At 40.3% G+C, this 18,621-nt stretch overlaps 1 protein-coding gene across 1 annotated transcript; it reads left to right on the top strand.

The window, feature by feature from the left end:
• The first annotated feature begins 17,006 nt into the window (after positions 1 to 17,006).
• Positions 17,007 to 17,881, top strand: LOC145042696 (uncharacterized). The gene has a single exon (XM_078991159.1). The coding sequence runs from the start codon at positions 17,059 to 17,061 to the stop codon at positions 17,701 to 17,703; it is 645 nt and encodes a 214-aa protein (XP_078847285.1). The 5' UTR covers positions 17,007 to 17,058; the 3' UTR covers positions 17,704 to 17,881.
• The last annotated feature ends 740 nt before the right edge of the window (positions 17,882 to 18,621 follow it).

Raw genomic sequence — 18,621 nt, 5'->3', positions numbered from 1 at the left:
GGAGTTTCATTTTTTGACCGATCTGGGATTCTAGTTTTTTTTATTCTTCATCATCTTTAGATCTCCAATTGACTTTAGTATTTACTGTCTCTTAAGTACTCCCACTTTTTTCTGAGCATTTACCTGTTTCAGGTTATAAAACATCAACATCTGTCAATTCTTCGAACACCGCCTTCTGACTTTGTTTGCTTTTGCTCAAAGTTGTAGCTAGATCGTCTTTATAATATGAATCTTTATTAAAAGTGAAATCTCTACTCCATGTCACTTTCATGGTTTGGTTATCCTAACATCTATAACCTATATCATCCATCTTGTACCTGATAAAGATACACTTCTTAACTTTGGCTTCAAGTTTGTTTATTTTTTTGTTTGTTTGTTTGTTTGTTTGTTTTTGTTTTTGTTTTTTTTTGTTTTATTATTATTATTATTATTATTATTATTATTATTGCATTTTTAATCTAGATATAAGCATTACAAGCAAATACTTTAAGGTGAGAGAGATACTTCCTTTTTTTGCCATTCCCCTTCTAGAATTTTAACCTTAATGGGGATTGAGGGTCCGTGATTTATAAGGTAAGCAATTGCGCTCACTGCATCTGCCCAGAACATTTTTGGCATCCATGTATGTAACCTCATGCTCTTTGCTCTCTTGCTTAATGTTATGTTCATCCTCTCGGCAAGCATCTTTTTGTTGATGTGTTTCTGGCACAGTCTTTAACATTCTGATTATGTGTTCTGCATAGTAATTGGTAAACTCCTTGCTGATGTAGTCACCCCCATTATACAACTTAATACATTTTATCTACAGATTCATCTCATTTTTCATAACAGTTTTGAACCTTTTAAAAGAACACAAAACATCAGATTTACTTTTTCGAAATTAAACCCATACCTTTCTTGTAGCATCATCTATAAAGGTAACGTAATACCAGGAACCTCTTCTTGATGAAATTGATGTGGGACCAAAGACATTAGAATGTATCAGCTCAACCTTTTCAAATTTTGGTGGTTAAACCGTCTTCACGAAAGTAACTCTTTTGCAGTTTACCGAGTATGCAAGGTTCATAGAAGTAGAATGTCATATTCTTCAACTGTGGGATTATACCCTTTGAAACAAGCATCTTTATTTCTTTCTCACTCATATGACCAAGTCTTTGGTGTCATAAAGTAAAGTATTTCCATCTCCAATAGTTGCATTTGCTTTTGCTGAGGTAAACTCCAACATATATAAAGTTCCATTCTTTTTTTCTTGAGCAATGATGTAACACCATAAATTTTCAAATAATCTTTTTCATTTTAAAATCACATAATTCTCATAACATATTTCACAAAAATCCCAAGTATCTAATTATCAAAACACAACTCCATAAATGTTTGATTAAAAATCCGGGATCCTCAAAACATAACTCTTTCTCTCATGTGTACAATCAAGCTGGCGCCTTCCTGCGATCCTGAAAAGTACCTGAAACACATATCTCACAACATGGTGAGCACGAAGCTTAGTGAGCTCCCTAAAATACCACATACACAAATAATAAGCCTCTCATGGCTATAACTCGGCATGGACCCCCCCCCCCTCGGTCTCATGTGTCTCGGTGTGGACCCTCGGGTCGTGTGTCTCAGTGAGGACCCTTCGGTCTCACAGATCGGTGTGGACCCTCCATTCCTATCTCAGTGGAACCCTGCGGTCCCACAACTCGGTTTGCACCCGCCGGTCTTATCTTAGTGGAACCCTCCGATCCGATAACTCGGTATGGACCCTCCAGCCCTATTCTAGTACAACACAAAATATAACATATATATCATACAGACAAAATACATAATATGATGTAACTCAATTAAGCACAAAAGACCTTCCGGTCATACATAGATACCACTCATGGTAAGTATAGTGAGAAGACTCACCTCGAAGCAAGCAAGCAAATACAGCTCATACACGAACCACCGATCTAGCCTCCGCCTAACATATATGATAATTATCTCTAATTAAAATCACAACTCTAAATAAACTCATACTAGCCCCTTTTTAACTCATGGGAAGGGTAAAAGACCATTCTACACCCTCTATGGTCTCTATTACTCACATTTGGTCAAACCCCTAAAAGTCAACAGAAGTCAACAGTCCATGTTGACCCCAACTCATCGAGTGCATCAAAGAAACTCGTCAAGTCCCCTCGTTTCCTCAGAAGCCTCATGAAAACCAACTCAACTCGTCGAGTTGACCCATCAACCCGTCGGGTTACATCATGCTCAGACTCATCGGGATAAACCCTAACCGACTCATTGAGTCGGCTCATCGAATCGTCGAGTCGCTTAAGTCAAATTCTCATTCAGACAATTTAAGACACAAAATGCTACTCCATACTTTGGATCTAACCTCCTAAAGCTCGAATATCATGTAAAGCTTGGAACTTTACGCTCACGCATGGCATATTGGCTCAATAATGCTAATACAAGCTCTTACAAGGTTTGGCGCTCAAAAGCTTGCCTCTAGCTCCATAAAGCTTGGGTCTTTGGGCTCACAAGACCTCCTACAGTTCAGATATGAGGTTTCAACCTCAAGATATGCTCATGACACTCAATAACACAAGGTGGATGGGAGAAAACCCTAAAAACGTCCCCAAACCAAGATCTACACAAAGAATGATCAAGTTATCATCTTTTACCTCCAACAGAAGCTAACCACTGAAGAATCTTTGGATCCAAACGTCCCTCCCTGGACCAAGCCAAGATGCTGTCCAAATCTTCTTCCTAAGTTGCATAAGAACACCCAAAATAGTCTCTTTCTCTCTCACAATGGATGGGACCGATCTAGGGTTTCTCACAGGGCTCTCTGGAGATAAGGGATTTAGAAATGAGGGTTTAAGGCCCTTTAAATATTACAATAACCCAGAAAAATTAGGGTTTCTTCAAATAGCTCCAACTCGCCAAGTTGGTCTCTCTACTCGTCGAGTTGGTCACTAAACCGACGCGACCAAAACGACTCCACTCGCCGAGTTGGGCATCCAACTCGTTGAGTTACTCTGCTAAGGAACATGAATTTCTCAAATATGATACCTAGAAATTTCGGGATGTTACAAATGACCAAGTTCCTTTAATTACCTTCCGCTTACCTTTTCCAAACTTTACATTATGTCCCTCTTCATCCAACTGTCACACTGAGATCAACATTTTATTTAGGTCAGGAATCTATTTCACATCCTTCAAAATCCAGGTAGTACCCATTGAAGTTTCTAATGCTACATGTCCAATACCAGTGGTCTTTGAAATTTTACCATATGCCAGACGAACAATACCGTTGTAAGGTCTGAAATTTCTAATGGTTTCTTTATTATGGCAAGCATGAAACGTTGCTCCTGAATCCATCACCTAGACTCGACTGGATTCTTTATACAACAAATAAGTGCATCATGGTAGTCTTCAGTGACATTCATCTCATTCTTGCCATTATCTGCAAGAGGTTTAGGATATTTATTTCTGAAATGTCCTATTTCATTACAGTTCCAGTAGGCAATTTATTTTCTACTTCTTAACTGTCATCTCTAGGGGTGTTCGTTTGGATGGATCGATTCGATCTGATCCAATTAAGTAAATCCAAATTGATTTTGGTTTTCAAAATATGGATCCTAATTGTCCAAACTAAATTCAAATCGGATCGGATCCAATCAAATTACAATTCGGTTGGATCGGTTTCTATAATTCGGTTTTCAAAAGGCATAACATTTTAAAACGATATATAATTATAATATTATCCAATTTTCATAGAAGAAGCAAAAACACTTATGAGAGAAAATGCATATTAATTTTTTTATTAGGTGAAACCTTTTGAACTTTTTTGAAAAAAATAATTTATAAAATTAATAAATAATTATAGATATATTAAAAATAAATAAATAATAAATTGTTATCTGGTTTTTTTGGACTATTCAGTTCTTATTTTATAAACCAACATCAATCCGAAATCCAAAATAATAATTTGGTTTTGGTGAAATCCAATCCGAATATCTGAATTAAATTGTTCAATCCAAATTGTCCAATTGGATAATTCGGTTTTATCCAAATAGTGAACAACCATAGTCATATCTTCCTTGACTTTGATCTTTTTCTTCAGAAACAATTGATAAAAATAGGAACGGTCGTACGATGCTATGTTTTTATTATTAAGCAATATGAGTATTTTACGAAAAATGGTTGAAGGAATTTAACCTGTTTTATTTAGATAAGTTTTTGTGAAATATAAAACAAGTAACTAATGATAAATTTCGTTACGACGTATGACTACGAACCATCACCGGTTTGTGAAAATTAGCATATAACATTATTTGAATGCAACAAACTTAATTTATGTATCAACATGTCTCTAGTTGATAAGTAAGTTAAACTCTATGTAAAACGTGTGGTTAATAGTTGTGAAGTATATAAATTTGACAAATATACGAACCATAGTGACGGAACGTGTTTAACGATATGGTTAACCGGTTAAATGTTACGAAAATATATTTAAATAAATAAAAATACAAAATGAATTATTATAAGGCATAATTAGAATGTATTTAAGTGTTTTTGAATAAAAAGAATAAGAAATAAACATTTAAGTTCAAATACACAAAAACCACATTGTTATTTTATACTAAGTATACATGTATGCATTTGTACATATGTATTATTATCTAGTGAATGACTAGTTATGAGTTATGACTTAAAGTGATTTCATGTGAGGAATATGGTGTCTAAATCAATGAAGACAAGATAAATGGTTGAGATAAGTGCCAACTTATCTAATAAATGCTTAATCACTTAAGACATTTTACTAAGAATACTTCTTAAATCCCTCTTCTAATTTTTGATATTAACACCTTCCCTCTCCATAACTAGAGCTTCTAACTAACTAACTAACTAGTAGTTAGTTAGTTAACTAATTATATCCTTAACAAACCAACCAAGCAAGTGGCTAGGCAACATCACATCTCATAAACTCACATCCCATCACAAGCTAGTCTAGGTTTTGTCCCCTTATCCTCTTCCACCCCATTCCTCCTTCATAATCACGAAATTTCCTCTTCATTTTACCCTCAATTCACCAGTCAATAGTCTAGGGAATTACTCTCAACCTTCATCTCATTTTCAACCACAAGAACTTCCTTCCAAAGCCATTAAAACTGTGAACTAAAGGGTTGATGTCCCTTTTGTGTTTCAGCCACCATTTCACCCATCTACACCTTCCTTTGGCTTGATATTTTTACCACCAAATACCCTTGGAAGTTAGTTGTTATGCTACTCAAAATTATAGATTCAAAACAATGAGTAAACTACCTTTTTCTCACCCTTTTGCTTTGAAGATTTCATGACAGCAACATAGCCAAAACAGTGGCTGTTTTGGAGCATCAAACAAACACCCAAAAGTTCTTCATCTTTCTGCCCATTTTCGAGATTTAAAATTCACCATATGTAGCTGCTTTCAAACACTTAAAACCCCTGAGAATGTTACCTTTTATCTCTCTAAAAGCTTGTGTTATTCCACCACCTTTTGGCAACGTACTTTTGATCCAAGTTGAAGCTAGGTATATTCTTCATTTCTACACTTTCTTTTTATCATCAAACCCACTTATTTTAAATTTTTTAAGACATGATAGAAGTATAAAATACATGTAAATATATGTATTTATGTGTTAAGACATCCAAAAGAATATTCAAATCACAAACATGAGTGGAACCGGAAACCGCACGAACCATTCTCAACCCGAATAACTCTACGCGACAAAAGTGAGTTTTCTACGGCCCCTTTGTTATATTTTACAAGTTTTGGGGGATAATACACACTAAAAAATTTATAGTTGAAAGATTTAAAGGCTTTTCTAACTAAAAAAATGCAAGTTATGTCACTAAACATATCTAAGCTTAAATTTCAGCTTTTCACAGTAAAGTTTAGGTCTGTATATGTACTGTTTTGACCTCCTTAAACTTAATGGATTTCAAAACTATACAATATGGAAATATTTCAGGTTTATACCTTTCCAATGACTACTCGCACACATTCATACGATTTTTCTACAATTTATAATGATTTTTACAAAACTGCCTATCATTTCAGAACATTTTCGGACCAGTCTGTAAAAATGAACATTTTCACTTTGGTTAGGAACCACTTATGTAACACCCAAATTTTGGAAAGCCAAGAAAGAAAGAAAAACCCAATTAAAAGGGGAGACTCGGCGAGTCGGCCAAGGTGACTCGGCGAGTCTGGTCTGAGCGGGGAAAACCCTAAATCTGGGATTTGGAGCCTATTTAAACGTCACATTCTCTCCCCTAGGGTTCCTTTACTGTCTCTCTAACTCAGAACACTAAACCCTAGCCGCCATAATCATTTTGGAGCAAGATCTACCCTTGGTGAAGCTTTTTGGAGCTTGAGAGAGAAGATAGTCATAGTGGAGCAAGAAGGGGGCCTTGGATCCAGAGTTGGTGGAACATTTCTGAGCATTTAAAGGTAATAAATCGCTACCTTCCCTCTTTTGTTTAATAGATCAACCTTGGCTATGAGATTTGGGGCTTTTATGCCATGCTTAAGAACTATTTCGAGTTAGAAGCCCAGATCTAAAGTTGCTACTTCAGATCTGAGTGTATCTTGGCCTAGAAAGTCATAAAGCATCCGTTCTTGGGTTGATAGTGAAGCCTATTTGTCTTAAACCCTAGTTTGGATTGTTTTAAGCCTAGATCTCTTTATCTACACGTAAAGTTTGCCACTTTACGTGAGGGATAGGCCTTAGAAGTATGGATCTATGAGTTGGAAGCCCTGTTTGGCTCGAAAAAGCCACTGCATGGATTTAGGACTGAATAGACTCGACGAGTCCTTTGAGTGGACTCGGCGAGTAGTATAAAGATGGAGGCGAACTCGACGAGTTGGATGAACAACTCGGCGAGTCTGTTGAAGATTGCCTTGGACTCGGCGAGTCAAGTCGCGAAACCCCAAACCCTTCGAGTCAAGGCTCAGATTAGTGAGTTGCGCGGGGACTCAGTGAGTTGGACAGGACAGAACTCGGAAATCAGTGAACTCGGCGAGTCAGTAGACTGACTCGGCGAGTAGGGTCAACATGGAAGGTTTACTTTGGCCAGGACTTTGACTTTGATCGGGGTTGAGTTAGTTGACTTTTAGAGGACTGTCAGGCTAAGTGTCGCTTTGTTATTGGTTGCTCGGAGAGTTAGAGGAGCAGCGTTTTAGACGGTGGTGGGTTAGCGGTCCGAGGGTTACCAGTGGAATTCAGCAGTTCAGGTGAGTTTCCTTCCAGTAGGAACGGGTCTAAGGCCACAATGCCGGCCCGTTCAGTTAGCAGTAGTTTCTGGACTTCGGTCCGATGCAGTAGTTAGTATGTTTGATGCCTTCGTGGCTCAAATAGGATTTATGTGTTATGTGTTATGTGTTTCGGGCTACGGCCCGATGCAGTATGCAGTATATGTGTTCATACTAGTTGATATGTTATGTTATGCTATGTTCAGTCAGTTCCGGACTTCGGTCCGATGCAGGGGGCAAGGCCCCAGTTAGTCCTGACTTCGGTCCGATGCAGGGGACAAGGTCCCAGTTAGTTTCCGGACTTTGGTCCGATGCAGAGGGCAAGGCCCCAGTTAGTCCGGACTTCGATCCGATGCAGGGGGCAAGGCCCCAGTTACTCCGGACTTCGGTCCGATGCAGCGGACAAGGTCCGAGTCAGATTCCGGACTTCGGTCCGATGCAGGGGGCAAGGCCCTAGTTAGTCCGGACATCGGTCCGATGCAGTGGGCAAGGCCCAGTATGTGCTTTTTATCTTATTGTATGGGATGTGGTATATTGGGGGAGCTCACTAAGCTTCATGCTTATAGTTTCAGTTTTTGGTTTCAGGTACTCAGTTTTCAAAAGGGGAGCTCGGAAAGATTGCAGTGCACACACCATAGTCAGCTAGCCTGGGATGTTTTACTTTGATAATAAGTTTGTATTTCAAATTAATGCTATGAAATTATGTTATGACTTATGATACGGTTTTTATAAATAAGATTTTAGTAATGTTTTAAAAAGAAAATTTTTGTTGTGATATTTGTGACGTTATAAGTTGGTATCAGAGCCTTGGTTTGAGGGATTCGGATACACTTCGAGTGTGTATGAACTCAAACTAAGGAAATGGTAAAAGGTTTTCAAAAGAAAAACATTTTCGAAAGAATTTTTTGAGAAAAGGAAGAGTTTTGAAAAAGCGAAAAGAAATTTTAGAAAGAAAAGAACTTTAAAAAGAGAAAAGGGTGTGGTGCATGCAATCAGCCGAGCTTAAGTAAGTACTCCCAAATTACCCATGCAAGTTTATGTGATGATTATTAGTTTCAGTTTCAGTTCCAGTTTCAGTTCCAGTTTTAGTAGAACAACATGCTAGTATAGGACTAAGGATCTGGGTGGATGTCTTATGTGCCTGCTTTATGTGTTTCAGCCTTATGAGAATTGCATGCAAGTATTGAGTAGAAAGTGGTAGGATAGCCTGTTTAGGTTATGCCTGATAGTATGAGCATAGCATTGTATGCTAGTACAGATTCTTGGTTATGAGAATAGATTTGTTGGAGTATTTTCCTTGTCTGAATGCTGCTTGCTCTGTGCTTTGTGGGATTCCAAGTAATGGGAGTTAGCTGTTAGGTGAATACGTTAAGTCACATGTAATCAGGATTGGATAATCTCAAAGTGATAGATTTGACCCTATTACGCAGCTCTCGTTTGAGTCTTAACCGTTGTAGGGATGAGTCCCTTACTCGAAGGCTTACCCGAGCCTCGTTACATGTGATGGTATTCAGGTAACAACTAATTGGCATTACAAGGAGACCTTCAACAGTTGAGGACTGTTTGGGTGAAGTTAGAGGTTCCCTAGGGCAAGCCTAGGATGAGAGTAGCAGAGATCAGTAGCAGTAGAGTGACTTGGTGGAGTTGAGGTAACTCTTGAGGAAAGTACGGATAGATGTGGAAGGTAGTATGGGCCCGTACTACTGAAAGCAGAGGATCCGTACTCGATTCAGGAGGGGCCGAGACAAAACCAGGGAACTAGTAGAGTGTGTGAGAGATCCCTCAGCAGCAGTGTGTATATTGATCAATAGTGTGTTATATTTTCCAGCATGGTGACTTTGCGCGAGATACCAGTTAGCAGTTTAGGTACCAGGGAGGGATTTGGCTCGGGCTCTAGAGCCGGGGAACTTGACGATCAGATGAAGGATTTCATTTCCGCAGAGATTATGCACAACATTATCGATCAGACTCCAGTGATTTTCGGTTCAGTTAAAGAGGCCATTATGGAACTTATGGACAGTCATCTTGAGGCCTTTAGGGCTGGGGTGGTTTCAGGGCAGATTGGGGCTCGTCTAGAGCCCGATCCTTATGAGGATCAGGGAAATCCCATTTCCAGCTTTTTCCATCAAGGGACAAGAGTGAGTAAGGCACCATGTCTTCAAGAGAGACCTCTGCATGATTGGATAGTTGAGGAGGTTTCGCGAGCCATTCACGAGGGGTTGCCCGGCATGGTCGTGAGGATTATTGATAGGTTGACTACGAAGTTCCATGATCAGACAACAGTTGTTCAGATGATGGATGGGGTCGATAGGGTAGCTCAGGAGCGAGAGACGGGCAGGGAGTCGGAAAGGAAGAGGAAAACAGATGGGACACAGGTAGCCACAGGTTCGGGCAAAAGGCCCAAAGGGTCGGATTGGAGATCGAGGTACTATCAGAGCCGCCGTGGATGCGGGAAGTGTGGTAGGTCGCAATTGGGTGCGTGCAGGAGTGGTAGTGGTGGTGATTTGGGCTGCTTCAGATGGGCTGAATGGGTCATTTCAGCAAGGATTGTACTACTACCATTGCCCAGGGACTTGACCCGATATGTTTCCATTGCGGTCAGAGAGGCCACAAGAAGGCCCACTGTCCAGGTGTGTATGCAGCAGAGCATGTGATAGCTCCTGCGTCTATGTCTTTGAGTACCACCAGCGGTTTCCGGGGCCGGGCAAGGGCGCCCACGGCTTGAAGCAGATTGTACCGGTTGATTGCAGCTAGGGTGCGGGCAGCGCCGGGTATTGGAGGTATGTATCTTTTGCCTTCCTATCAATTATTATTCATGATATTATTGTTATGTTGCTGCAGCGATATTTATAAGCGTATGTATTGGGGTATCATATTACCTGTTTGCGACTGAGCTATATGTCATTGCATACCTTGGATGTTAGAATGATAGTTGGGGGTCGCCCCTCTAGAACAGGCTACTCCGGATATAGTAACTGCGGCATGTATGTGTAATATTCAGAAGTGTCTCGCTACTTTCGGAAGGTGTCATTCGAGTACTGATCGGTTATATCCTCGGTAGTGACAATCTAGAGCTTCTAGTGGAGTAGCTAGTGGTCAGTAAGGAAGTGAGTTGGAGATATTCACCCTAAACGTAGGTTCTCAGGGTGCAGTCACTAAAGCAAGTACAATAAAGGACTGAAGGGTGCTCGGATAGTTAGCAAGAATGGTTCAGATCTGGTAAAGGTCAGATGGAGTGTCGTCAGAGATAATGGCGGGCAGCAAATCGCCCTTAGTGGAAGGAAGGTTGGGGAATCCTTTTGACCAGTGAGCAGTAAGGAGTTAGCAGGATCCAAGTAGGGGAGAACCCTACAAGTATACGAGGGAAAGAGCACGCTGACCCGGAATGAGTACGCAATCCTTGAGAATAAAGGATAGTAGCATAGCAATGGGTGGATCAAGGAGTTCAGAATTGGGAGTTTGGGGAACTTCCCAGCAGTTAGTTCATGTAATCGATATGGTCACTAGCTGATTGGGAATCCAGGTTGGAGGACCGCCAATAGGACTCTACTGAGTCGGAAGGAGGATCGTGAGAATGGTTAGCAAGAGAAGTTTTCGTGTTAGTAGTCAATGGTAGAGACAACATGTAGGGTTGTGTGGATTCAGGAGTTGGAAGTTTGGAAACTTCCCAATGTTAGTTTCATGTTTTTGGATTAGTAGACGGTTGGTTTGGGAACCCAGTCAAAGAATTCCTCGACGGAACGCTAATTTCATCAAGGATATAAGATGTCGAGGTTGATGTAGCATCCGATGATTGAGGACTGATTTTGAGAAGTCAGGATGAGGAATTGCTAGCAGAACCAGGGATAGTCAGGAAGTCCTCGGAATAGTGATTGGTAAGCAGTAAGATAGTAGTAGTAGTGTTGTAAGTCTGCGGGGGTAGCCGTAGCATTCACTAGCAGCCAGATAGTAGTAGTAGTGTTGTAAGTCTGCGGGGGTAGCGTAGCATTCACTAGCAGCCAGATAGTAGTAGTAGTATTGTAAGTCTGCGGGGGTAGCCGTAGCGTTCACTAGCAGTCAGATAGTAGTAGAGTGATGTAAGCCTGCGGGGGTAGACGTAGCGTTCACTAGCAGCCAGACAGTATTAGGGAGTTATAGGTCTACGGGTGTAGCCGTAGCATTCGCCAGGTTAGTAGACAGCATGAGCGCGTTGTTTGGACGCAGGAGAGAAGCAGTAGTATCCACCAGTTTGTGTGCAGCAGTGAGCATACGGAAATCCATGGGTTGGATTTCGAATTTTCCAGAGTTTAGTCATGGTTGAGCCAGCAATGCCACAGATGGATCGTCAACACAGTCATGAGATCATAGAAACAGTGAACCATTGGGGTTCATGTATGTTAAGGGCTACCATTAGCTTGGGAGCCATCATTATAGTCTTGGATTTGTTGATGTTTGGATTCGACGTTTGGACCCGGTCGGTTGGATCGGGAGGTCGTTAGGGCCACAGTAACAGGATGACTAGTGGAAACTAGTTCCAAAGAAAGGTTTCGTTCAGGCAGTTCAGTGTTGCAGGCAGTTCAGTGTTTCAGGTAGTTCAGTGTTTCAGGCAGTCCAGTGTTTCAGACAGTTCAGTGTCGTAGGCAGTCCAGTGTTTCATGCAGTTCAGTGTTTCAGGCAGTTCAGTGTTTCAGGCAGTTCAGTGTTTCAGATAGTTGTAGTATATTAGGTAGTATTAATTTTGTGTCGGACTGCAAGTTCAGCCATATTAGTTGGACCTGGGTGGTCTCAGTTCATCCGGAAGCCAAATATGGAATAGCAGAATTTTCAGTCAGTACCAGTGCGAGTATGCAGCGTATGGTAGGATTCAGTCAGTTGTTCGTGGGGTGCGCGACACCGAATGGTAGTAGAAAGAATGCCCAGTGGATACTGGCGACGATGACCGTACTGGGAGTAGCGGGAGTAATAGATTTGGTGGAGACAGGGTCTTCACAGTAGCAGAGGAGATAGGTGGTTATGGAGCATCGCCTTGGGAAGGCAAGGAAATCGTGTAAGGAAAGAAGGGGTGAACCCCTACGGGTCAATGCAGTATTTGGAGAGTATCCATTAGATTTTCGGTTGAGTGAGTTGCGTTTCCAGAATGTTCAGGGTTAGGATGGACCCGAGATTATTATCTGTAAGGATTGACATTGGTCTGAATGACTGAGCGGAAGGCCAACGAAGGAAGGCAGCTGGTGTTAGAATAAGCGGTGGGGTATTGGAGGCAGATCGCAGTCGGTGGATCATAGCAAACATCGACGACGAAGTTTAGTTTAAGTGGGAGAGAGTTGTAACACCCAAAGTTTGGAAAGCCAAGAAAAGAAAGAAAACCCCAATTAAAAGGGGAGACTGAGTCCAAGGAGGGACTCGGCGAGTTCGAGCAGGATCCGGGTCGAGGAGTAAGCGACCGACTCGGCGAGTCGGCCAAGGTGACTCGGCGAGTCTGGTCTGAGCGAGGAAAACCATAAATCCAGGATACAGAGCCTATTTAAACGTCTCATTCTCTCCCCTAGGGTTCCTTTACTGCCTCTCTAACTCAGAACACTAAACCCTAGCCACCATAATCGTTTTGGAGCAAGATCTACCCTTGGTGAAGCTTTTTGGAGCTTAAGAGAGAAGATAGTCATAGTGGAGCAAGAAGGGGGCCTTGGGTCCAGAGTTGGTGGAACATTTTTGAGCATTTAAAGGTAATAAATCGTTACCTTCCCTCTTTTGTTTAATAGATCAACCTTGGCTATGAGATTTGGGGCTTTTATGCCATGCTTAAGAACTATTTCGAGTTAGAAGCCCAGATATGAAGTTGCTACTTCAGATCTGAGTGTATCTTGGCCTAGAAAGTCATAAAGCATCCGTTCTTGGGTTGATAGTGAAGCCTATTTGTCTTAAACCCTAGTTTGGATTGTTTTAAGCCTAGATCTCTTTATCTACACGTAAAGTTTGCCACTTTACGTGAGGGATAGGCCTTAGAAGTATGGATCTATGAGTTGGAAGCCCTGTTTGGCTCGAAAAATCCACTGCATGGATTTAGGACTGAATAGACTCGGCGAGTCCTTTGAGTGGACTCGGCGAGTAGTATGAAGATGGAGGCGAACTCGACGAGTTGGATGAACAACTCGGCGAGTCTGTTGAAGATTGCCTTGGACTCGGCGAGTCTGTTCTTGGACTCGGCGAGTCAAGTCGCGAAACCCCAAACCCTTCGAGTCAAGGCTCAGATTAGTGAGTTGCGCGGGGACTCAGTGAGTTGGACAGGATAGAACTCGGAAATCAGTGAACTCGGCGAGTCAGTAGACTGACTCGGCGAGTAGGGTCAACATGGAAGGTTTACTTTGGCCAGGACTTTGACTTTGATCGGGGTTGAGTTAGTTGACTTTTAGAGGACTGTCAGGCTAAGTGTCGCTTTGTTATTGGTAGCTCGGAGAGTTAGAGGAGCAGCGTTTCAAACGGTGGTGGGTTAGCGGTCCGAGGGTTACCAGTGGAATTCAGCAGTTCAGGTGAGTTTCCTTCCAGTAGGAACGGGTCTAAGGCCACAATGTCGGCCTGTTCAGTTAGCAGTAGTTTCCGGACTTCGGTCCGATGTAGTAGTTAGTATGTTTGATGCCTTCGTGGCTCAGACAGGATTTATGTGTTATGTGTTATGTGTTTCGGGCTACGGCCCGATGCAGTATGCAGTATATGTGTTCATACTAGTTGATATGTTATGTTATGCTATGTTCAGTCAGTTCCGGACTTCGGTTCGATGCAGGGGGCAAGGCCCCAGTTAGTCCGGACTTCAGTCCGATGCAGGGGACAAGGTCCCAGTTAGTTTCCGGACTTCAGTCCGATGCAGGGGGCTAGCCCAGTTATTCCGGACTTCGGTACGATGCAGGGGGCAAGGCCCCAGTTAGTCCGGACTTCGGTCCGATGCAGGGTACAAGGTCCCAATCAGTTTCCGGACTTCGGTCCGATGTAGGGGGCAAGGCCCCAGTTAGTCCGGACCTCGATCCGATGCAGTGGGCAAGGCCCAGTATGTGCTTTATATGTTATTGTATGGTATGTGGTAGATTGGGGGAGCTCAGTAAGCTTCGTGCTTACAGTTTCAGTTTTTGGTTTCAGGTACTCAGTTTTCAAAAGAGGAGCTCGGAAAGATTGCAGTGCACACACCATAGTCAGCTAGCCTGGGATGTTTTACTCTGATAATAAGTTTGTATTTCGAATTAATGCTATGAAATTATGTTATGACTTATGATACGGTTTTTATAAATATGGTTTTAGTAATGTTTTAAAAAGAAAACTTTTTTCATGATATTTGGGACGTTACAACTTAAGGTCAGGATAAAAATTATGAACTAAGTAGACTCATTTTCTAAACTTTGAGAGTTTACGGATCCAGATTTCGACTTACGATGATTTTTCTATGATTTTCTAAAAACATGGAAAAAATTGCCCTTTTGATTTATCTTGTTGTTTGACTTTCAAATGCATATACAAAGTTTTGTTGTAAATCATAAATACATAAATAATGATATTGTTTAAATTCACACATACTTTAATAGTTACAAAAGTGTAAATTATAACAAGTATTTCTAATATGATCATGTTGACAACCTCATAAGATATGATGATTTGGACTATGTCGATTTTGGTCACTCACAGTCGGGGTGCTAATAACGAAAGTCTTTAAATCAAAACAATCGGGAATTATAACGAAGTCCCGAATATAAATATGCTAATACACACTGGGATGAGGTTGTATGTAGTATGAATACTGTTTGTAGATTGTTAAAATGATTGTTAGTGTCTATCTATACAAACACTAAATATTTTTTGCTTCTCAAAAATATGTTAAAATTTTACTTTTATTGTAAGCAGGTAACATGGGTACTCATACTAGATTTCAAGTATCGGCTCTCACACGAAGCATGTCGGTAATATTATCAACCATGTTCTGCATAACTTATTTTGTTAAACATTCCACGTTTTATAATTTTTTTTATGAAACTCACGGAGTCAAAACCTGTGGAACTCACCAACAATTTTTGTTGACATATTTTAAAAATGTGCATTCTTAGGTAATTAAGGAGCCAGAGGTAGGACATCGGTTCTAAGGAAATTATAGTTCCTTTCTTTTGGGGATAATCTTGAACTGTTTTATTTACTGTTGTGTGTTTAAACTATGAATATATAATTCCAATTCCAACACTTTAAGGTTTGTAATATATTGATTTAAATATGTTAAGTGTACGATATATATGGTTGACTGTGATCCAATTGTTATAACGTTGCAACCCCGGCGATTTCTGCCTAGGTCGGGGTGTGACATCTTCCATGTCCACTTCTATTTTTTGTTTTGCCCCTCTCTTCCATATTGAGTAAACTAGTGGAAACTTCTCCAAACATCTTCACCAAGAACCAGATCTCTGATGCTTTTGAATGTGAGTTTCGTAGTTCCTGAAGAGCTACTGACTGTAGTAACAATTCCATATTAGCTTTCGGGCTATGAAGATAATAATAATAAAGTCTGGACTTCATCTTCGAATTTAATTTCAACAGATCCTAAACTGGATATTATCGAGTTGAGCTCAATAGTGTGGTCCGTCACAAACGCTCCTTCCTTCATCTTTGTGTTTAGCAATTGTCTGACAAGAAAACCTTGTTTGTTGCAGATAAATTTTCATACACGGTGGACAACGCCTATATCAATCTAAACATGGTATTCTCATCGACGATGTTATACGTGACATTCTTCGCCGGTGATAATCTGACACCAAGGGCCTATCAGTCCAGAAAGTTCCATTTGGCCAGATCCATCTTCTTAGGTTTATGTTCAGATAACAGTAAGTATAATTTCTTCTGATATAAGTAATCCACACTCTGCATCTTCCAGAATCCAAAATCATGGTCTTTAAATTTATCGATCTTCACCTTCCCGTCTTCAGTCATAGCTCTGATACCAGTTGTTAGGTAAAAAACAAATAATAAACAGAAATAGGTCTGAAGAATATGAAAAAACAGAAAAACAAAATCAAAACACATAAAAAACTGAGATTTAAGTGATTCACACTATCTTGCGATATGTTGCATCTACTGCGGAACTAGAGAGAGAGAGAGAGAGAGAGATTTCATTCCACACACATTTTTTCTGCTACAATATTTAAGATACGATAATTCATAAATATATAAATAAGAAAATTTGACCCAAATATCGTGTTTTGGTTGAACGATCAACCCTCTTCATAAATATTAAGTGTGCATCTCTGTTGTTTGATGCTTCTTCACGACGTGGGGGGAAGAGACCATCATCCCTCGGTGTTGGTTGAATGAAGGTGAAGATGATTATGATTAGACAACATGGATTCCATATCCAATAGCTTTATAAACTTCAACTCAACGGTTAGTCTTCTATTATGTCTAAAATATATAGTCAACTAATGGAATGAAATTGATGCCGAAAGGATCCAAACAAAACGTAGGGTAGTGGTGGTGGGTATGTCCCGTGACCCATGGTACCGTGATTGATGCCAATTGCCCCATCAAGATTTCTTCCCCTTCACTTCACACACACATACACTTTACACCCCTACACTTTCCCCTTCACTTTGGCTATAGTGCTATACCCCACAAACCCTCTTCGTATTGTCCTTTTTCTCCCTCTTAAAACCATCTCAATACTACCAAATGTCATATTTGCCCCTTCCTTATTACCCCTCTACTTCATTCTTCATATAAATAACTTCATCTTCCATTCAAAATCATCACACACGTTCATTCCAGTGACAAAAATGCATCAATCCATTGACTGGTTTTCTTGGCTATCAAAATCCGGGCTTGAACCTTCACTTATTTACGAATATGGTATGGCTTTCTCTCGAAACGAGCTTGAAGAAGGCGACATAACTTACTTCAACCATGAATTCCTTCAAAGCATGGGGATCTCCATAGCCAAACACAGGTTAGAAATACTGAAACTTGCTAGAAAACAAAAAGGTTCACTTGGGTCACACACACACCCAATTTCAAAGCTCATCATCGCCATGAAAAAGACCAAAAGGACCTTGGCTAGCTACATCCAGACATGGGTTCGCCGGGATGAGTCAGCTCTGGTTCTCGTTAGTAAAAGTTATGGTTGGAAAGGTACGATGTTGAGAAGACACAAGAGATCGATGACCTTCAAACAAGCTACTCCTCCTACTCTTTTGCTCACTAATAGCTACCATAAGTCCGATAGTGCTAGAATCAACAACTTTGCGAGTCCTTTGGTTTATGATCTCCGGTATGATCAAGGAAAAAATGATGGTTACGATGGCGATGATCATGAGAAGTATGATGAAGAAGACGATGGTGGTTACTGGTCTGGAGGTGGGGGTGGAGGTGGTGTTCAAGAGATTAGATGGGACACCATGTTTCAGAATTTGAAACCTACTTGAGATCTAATAGCAATCATCTTCTTCCCCTATTACCCTCTTTCTTTTCTGTATTTTTTTTTAAAATGAATTATTAGAAGAGTTAATGGTGAGATGGATGCTATTTTTTAATGTTCTTCCACCACTGTCAAGTGTGAAATCTTGCTTTGAAAGAAAAGTACAGCTCTGAATTGTTTTTCTCTGGTGAAAGTCGTAATTTACTTTTAGCAAAGTTAAGCATGCTAACCCTTTTGGGGGTATTCTTGGGATTGATAAAGGGTTATAGTTTATGTAATAAAATTGTATCAAATTAATTAAATTTGGAATCTTTTGATATAAAATTTAATGACGACATATATGGGTAACACTATGTCATCTGCATAACACTGGGCTAATGTTTTTATTGAATCTCCGAGCTCTATAAAGTCGGTATCTTTTATTATGATGTACCCATTTATCAGCTATAACCGGTTTTTCGGTTTTCCATCACTAGGCAATCCTACGAGAGAAGAACCTTGTCCCAAACAATCCAACAATCAAAAAGAAATCTTAAATATGTTTTATCAATATTAAATGAAGTTGAGAGCGATTGCAAGAATGGCTGCATCTATCAAGTCAGCCTTAAAACCGGTTATAGACTCTAAATTGGAACCCAAAACACAAAGTTTTAATTACTGTCGCAAAATAACCACTTAATTCACTAATTTTTCTCGAAGAAGTTCACTAATATAAAAGGTATATACCCAATTGAAACCATTTCCCATATTCCATGTCATTGTAACCCAAACATCCTACATGTTCCTTTACTTAGAACTCAATATATGGCATCATGTTCCTTTTTCTCAACTTAAGGAAATTAAAGACGACAATGTTGCATTGTTAGGTTATTTATTGCCAGAGCCCGACAATATCATATACCGACCAAAGAGCTTATAGTCCAAC

The sequence above is a fragment of the Lactuca saligna genome, chromosome 4, assembly GCF_052625555.1.
Source record: "Lactuca saligna cultivar CGN05327 chromosome 4, ASM5262555v1, whole genome shotgun sequence".
NCBI lineage: Eukaryota > Viridiplantae > Streptophyta > Magnoliopsida > Asterales > Asteraceae > Lactuca > Lactuca saligna.
Note: the sequence above shows the minus strand (reverse complement) of the source record. Positions and strands in the feature narration are given on the sequence as shown.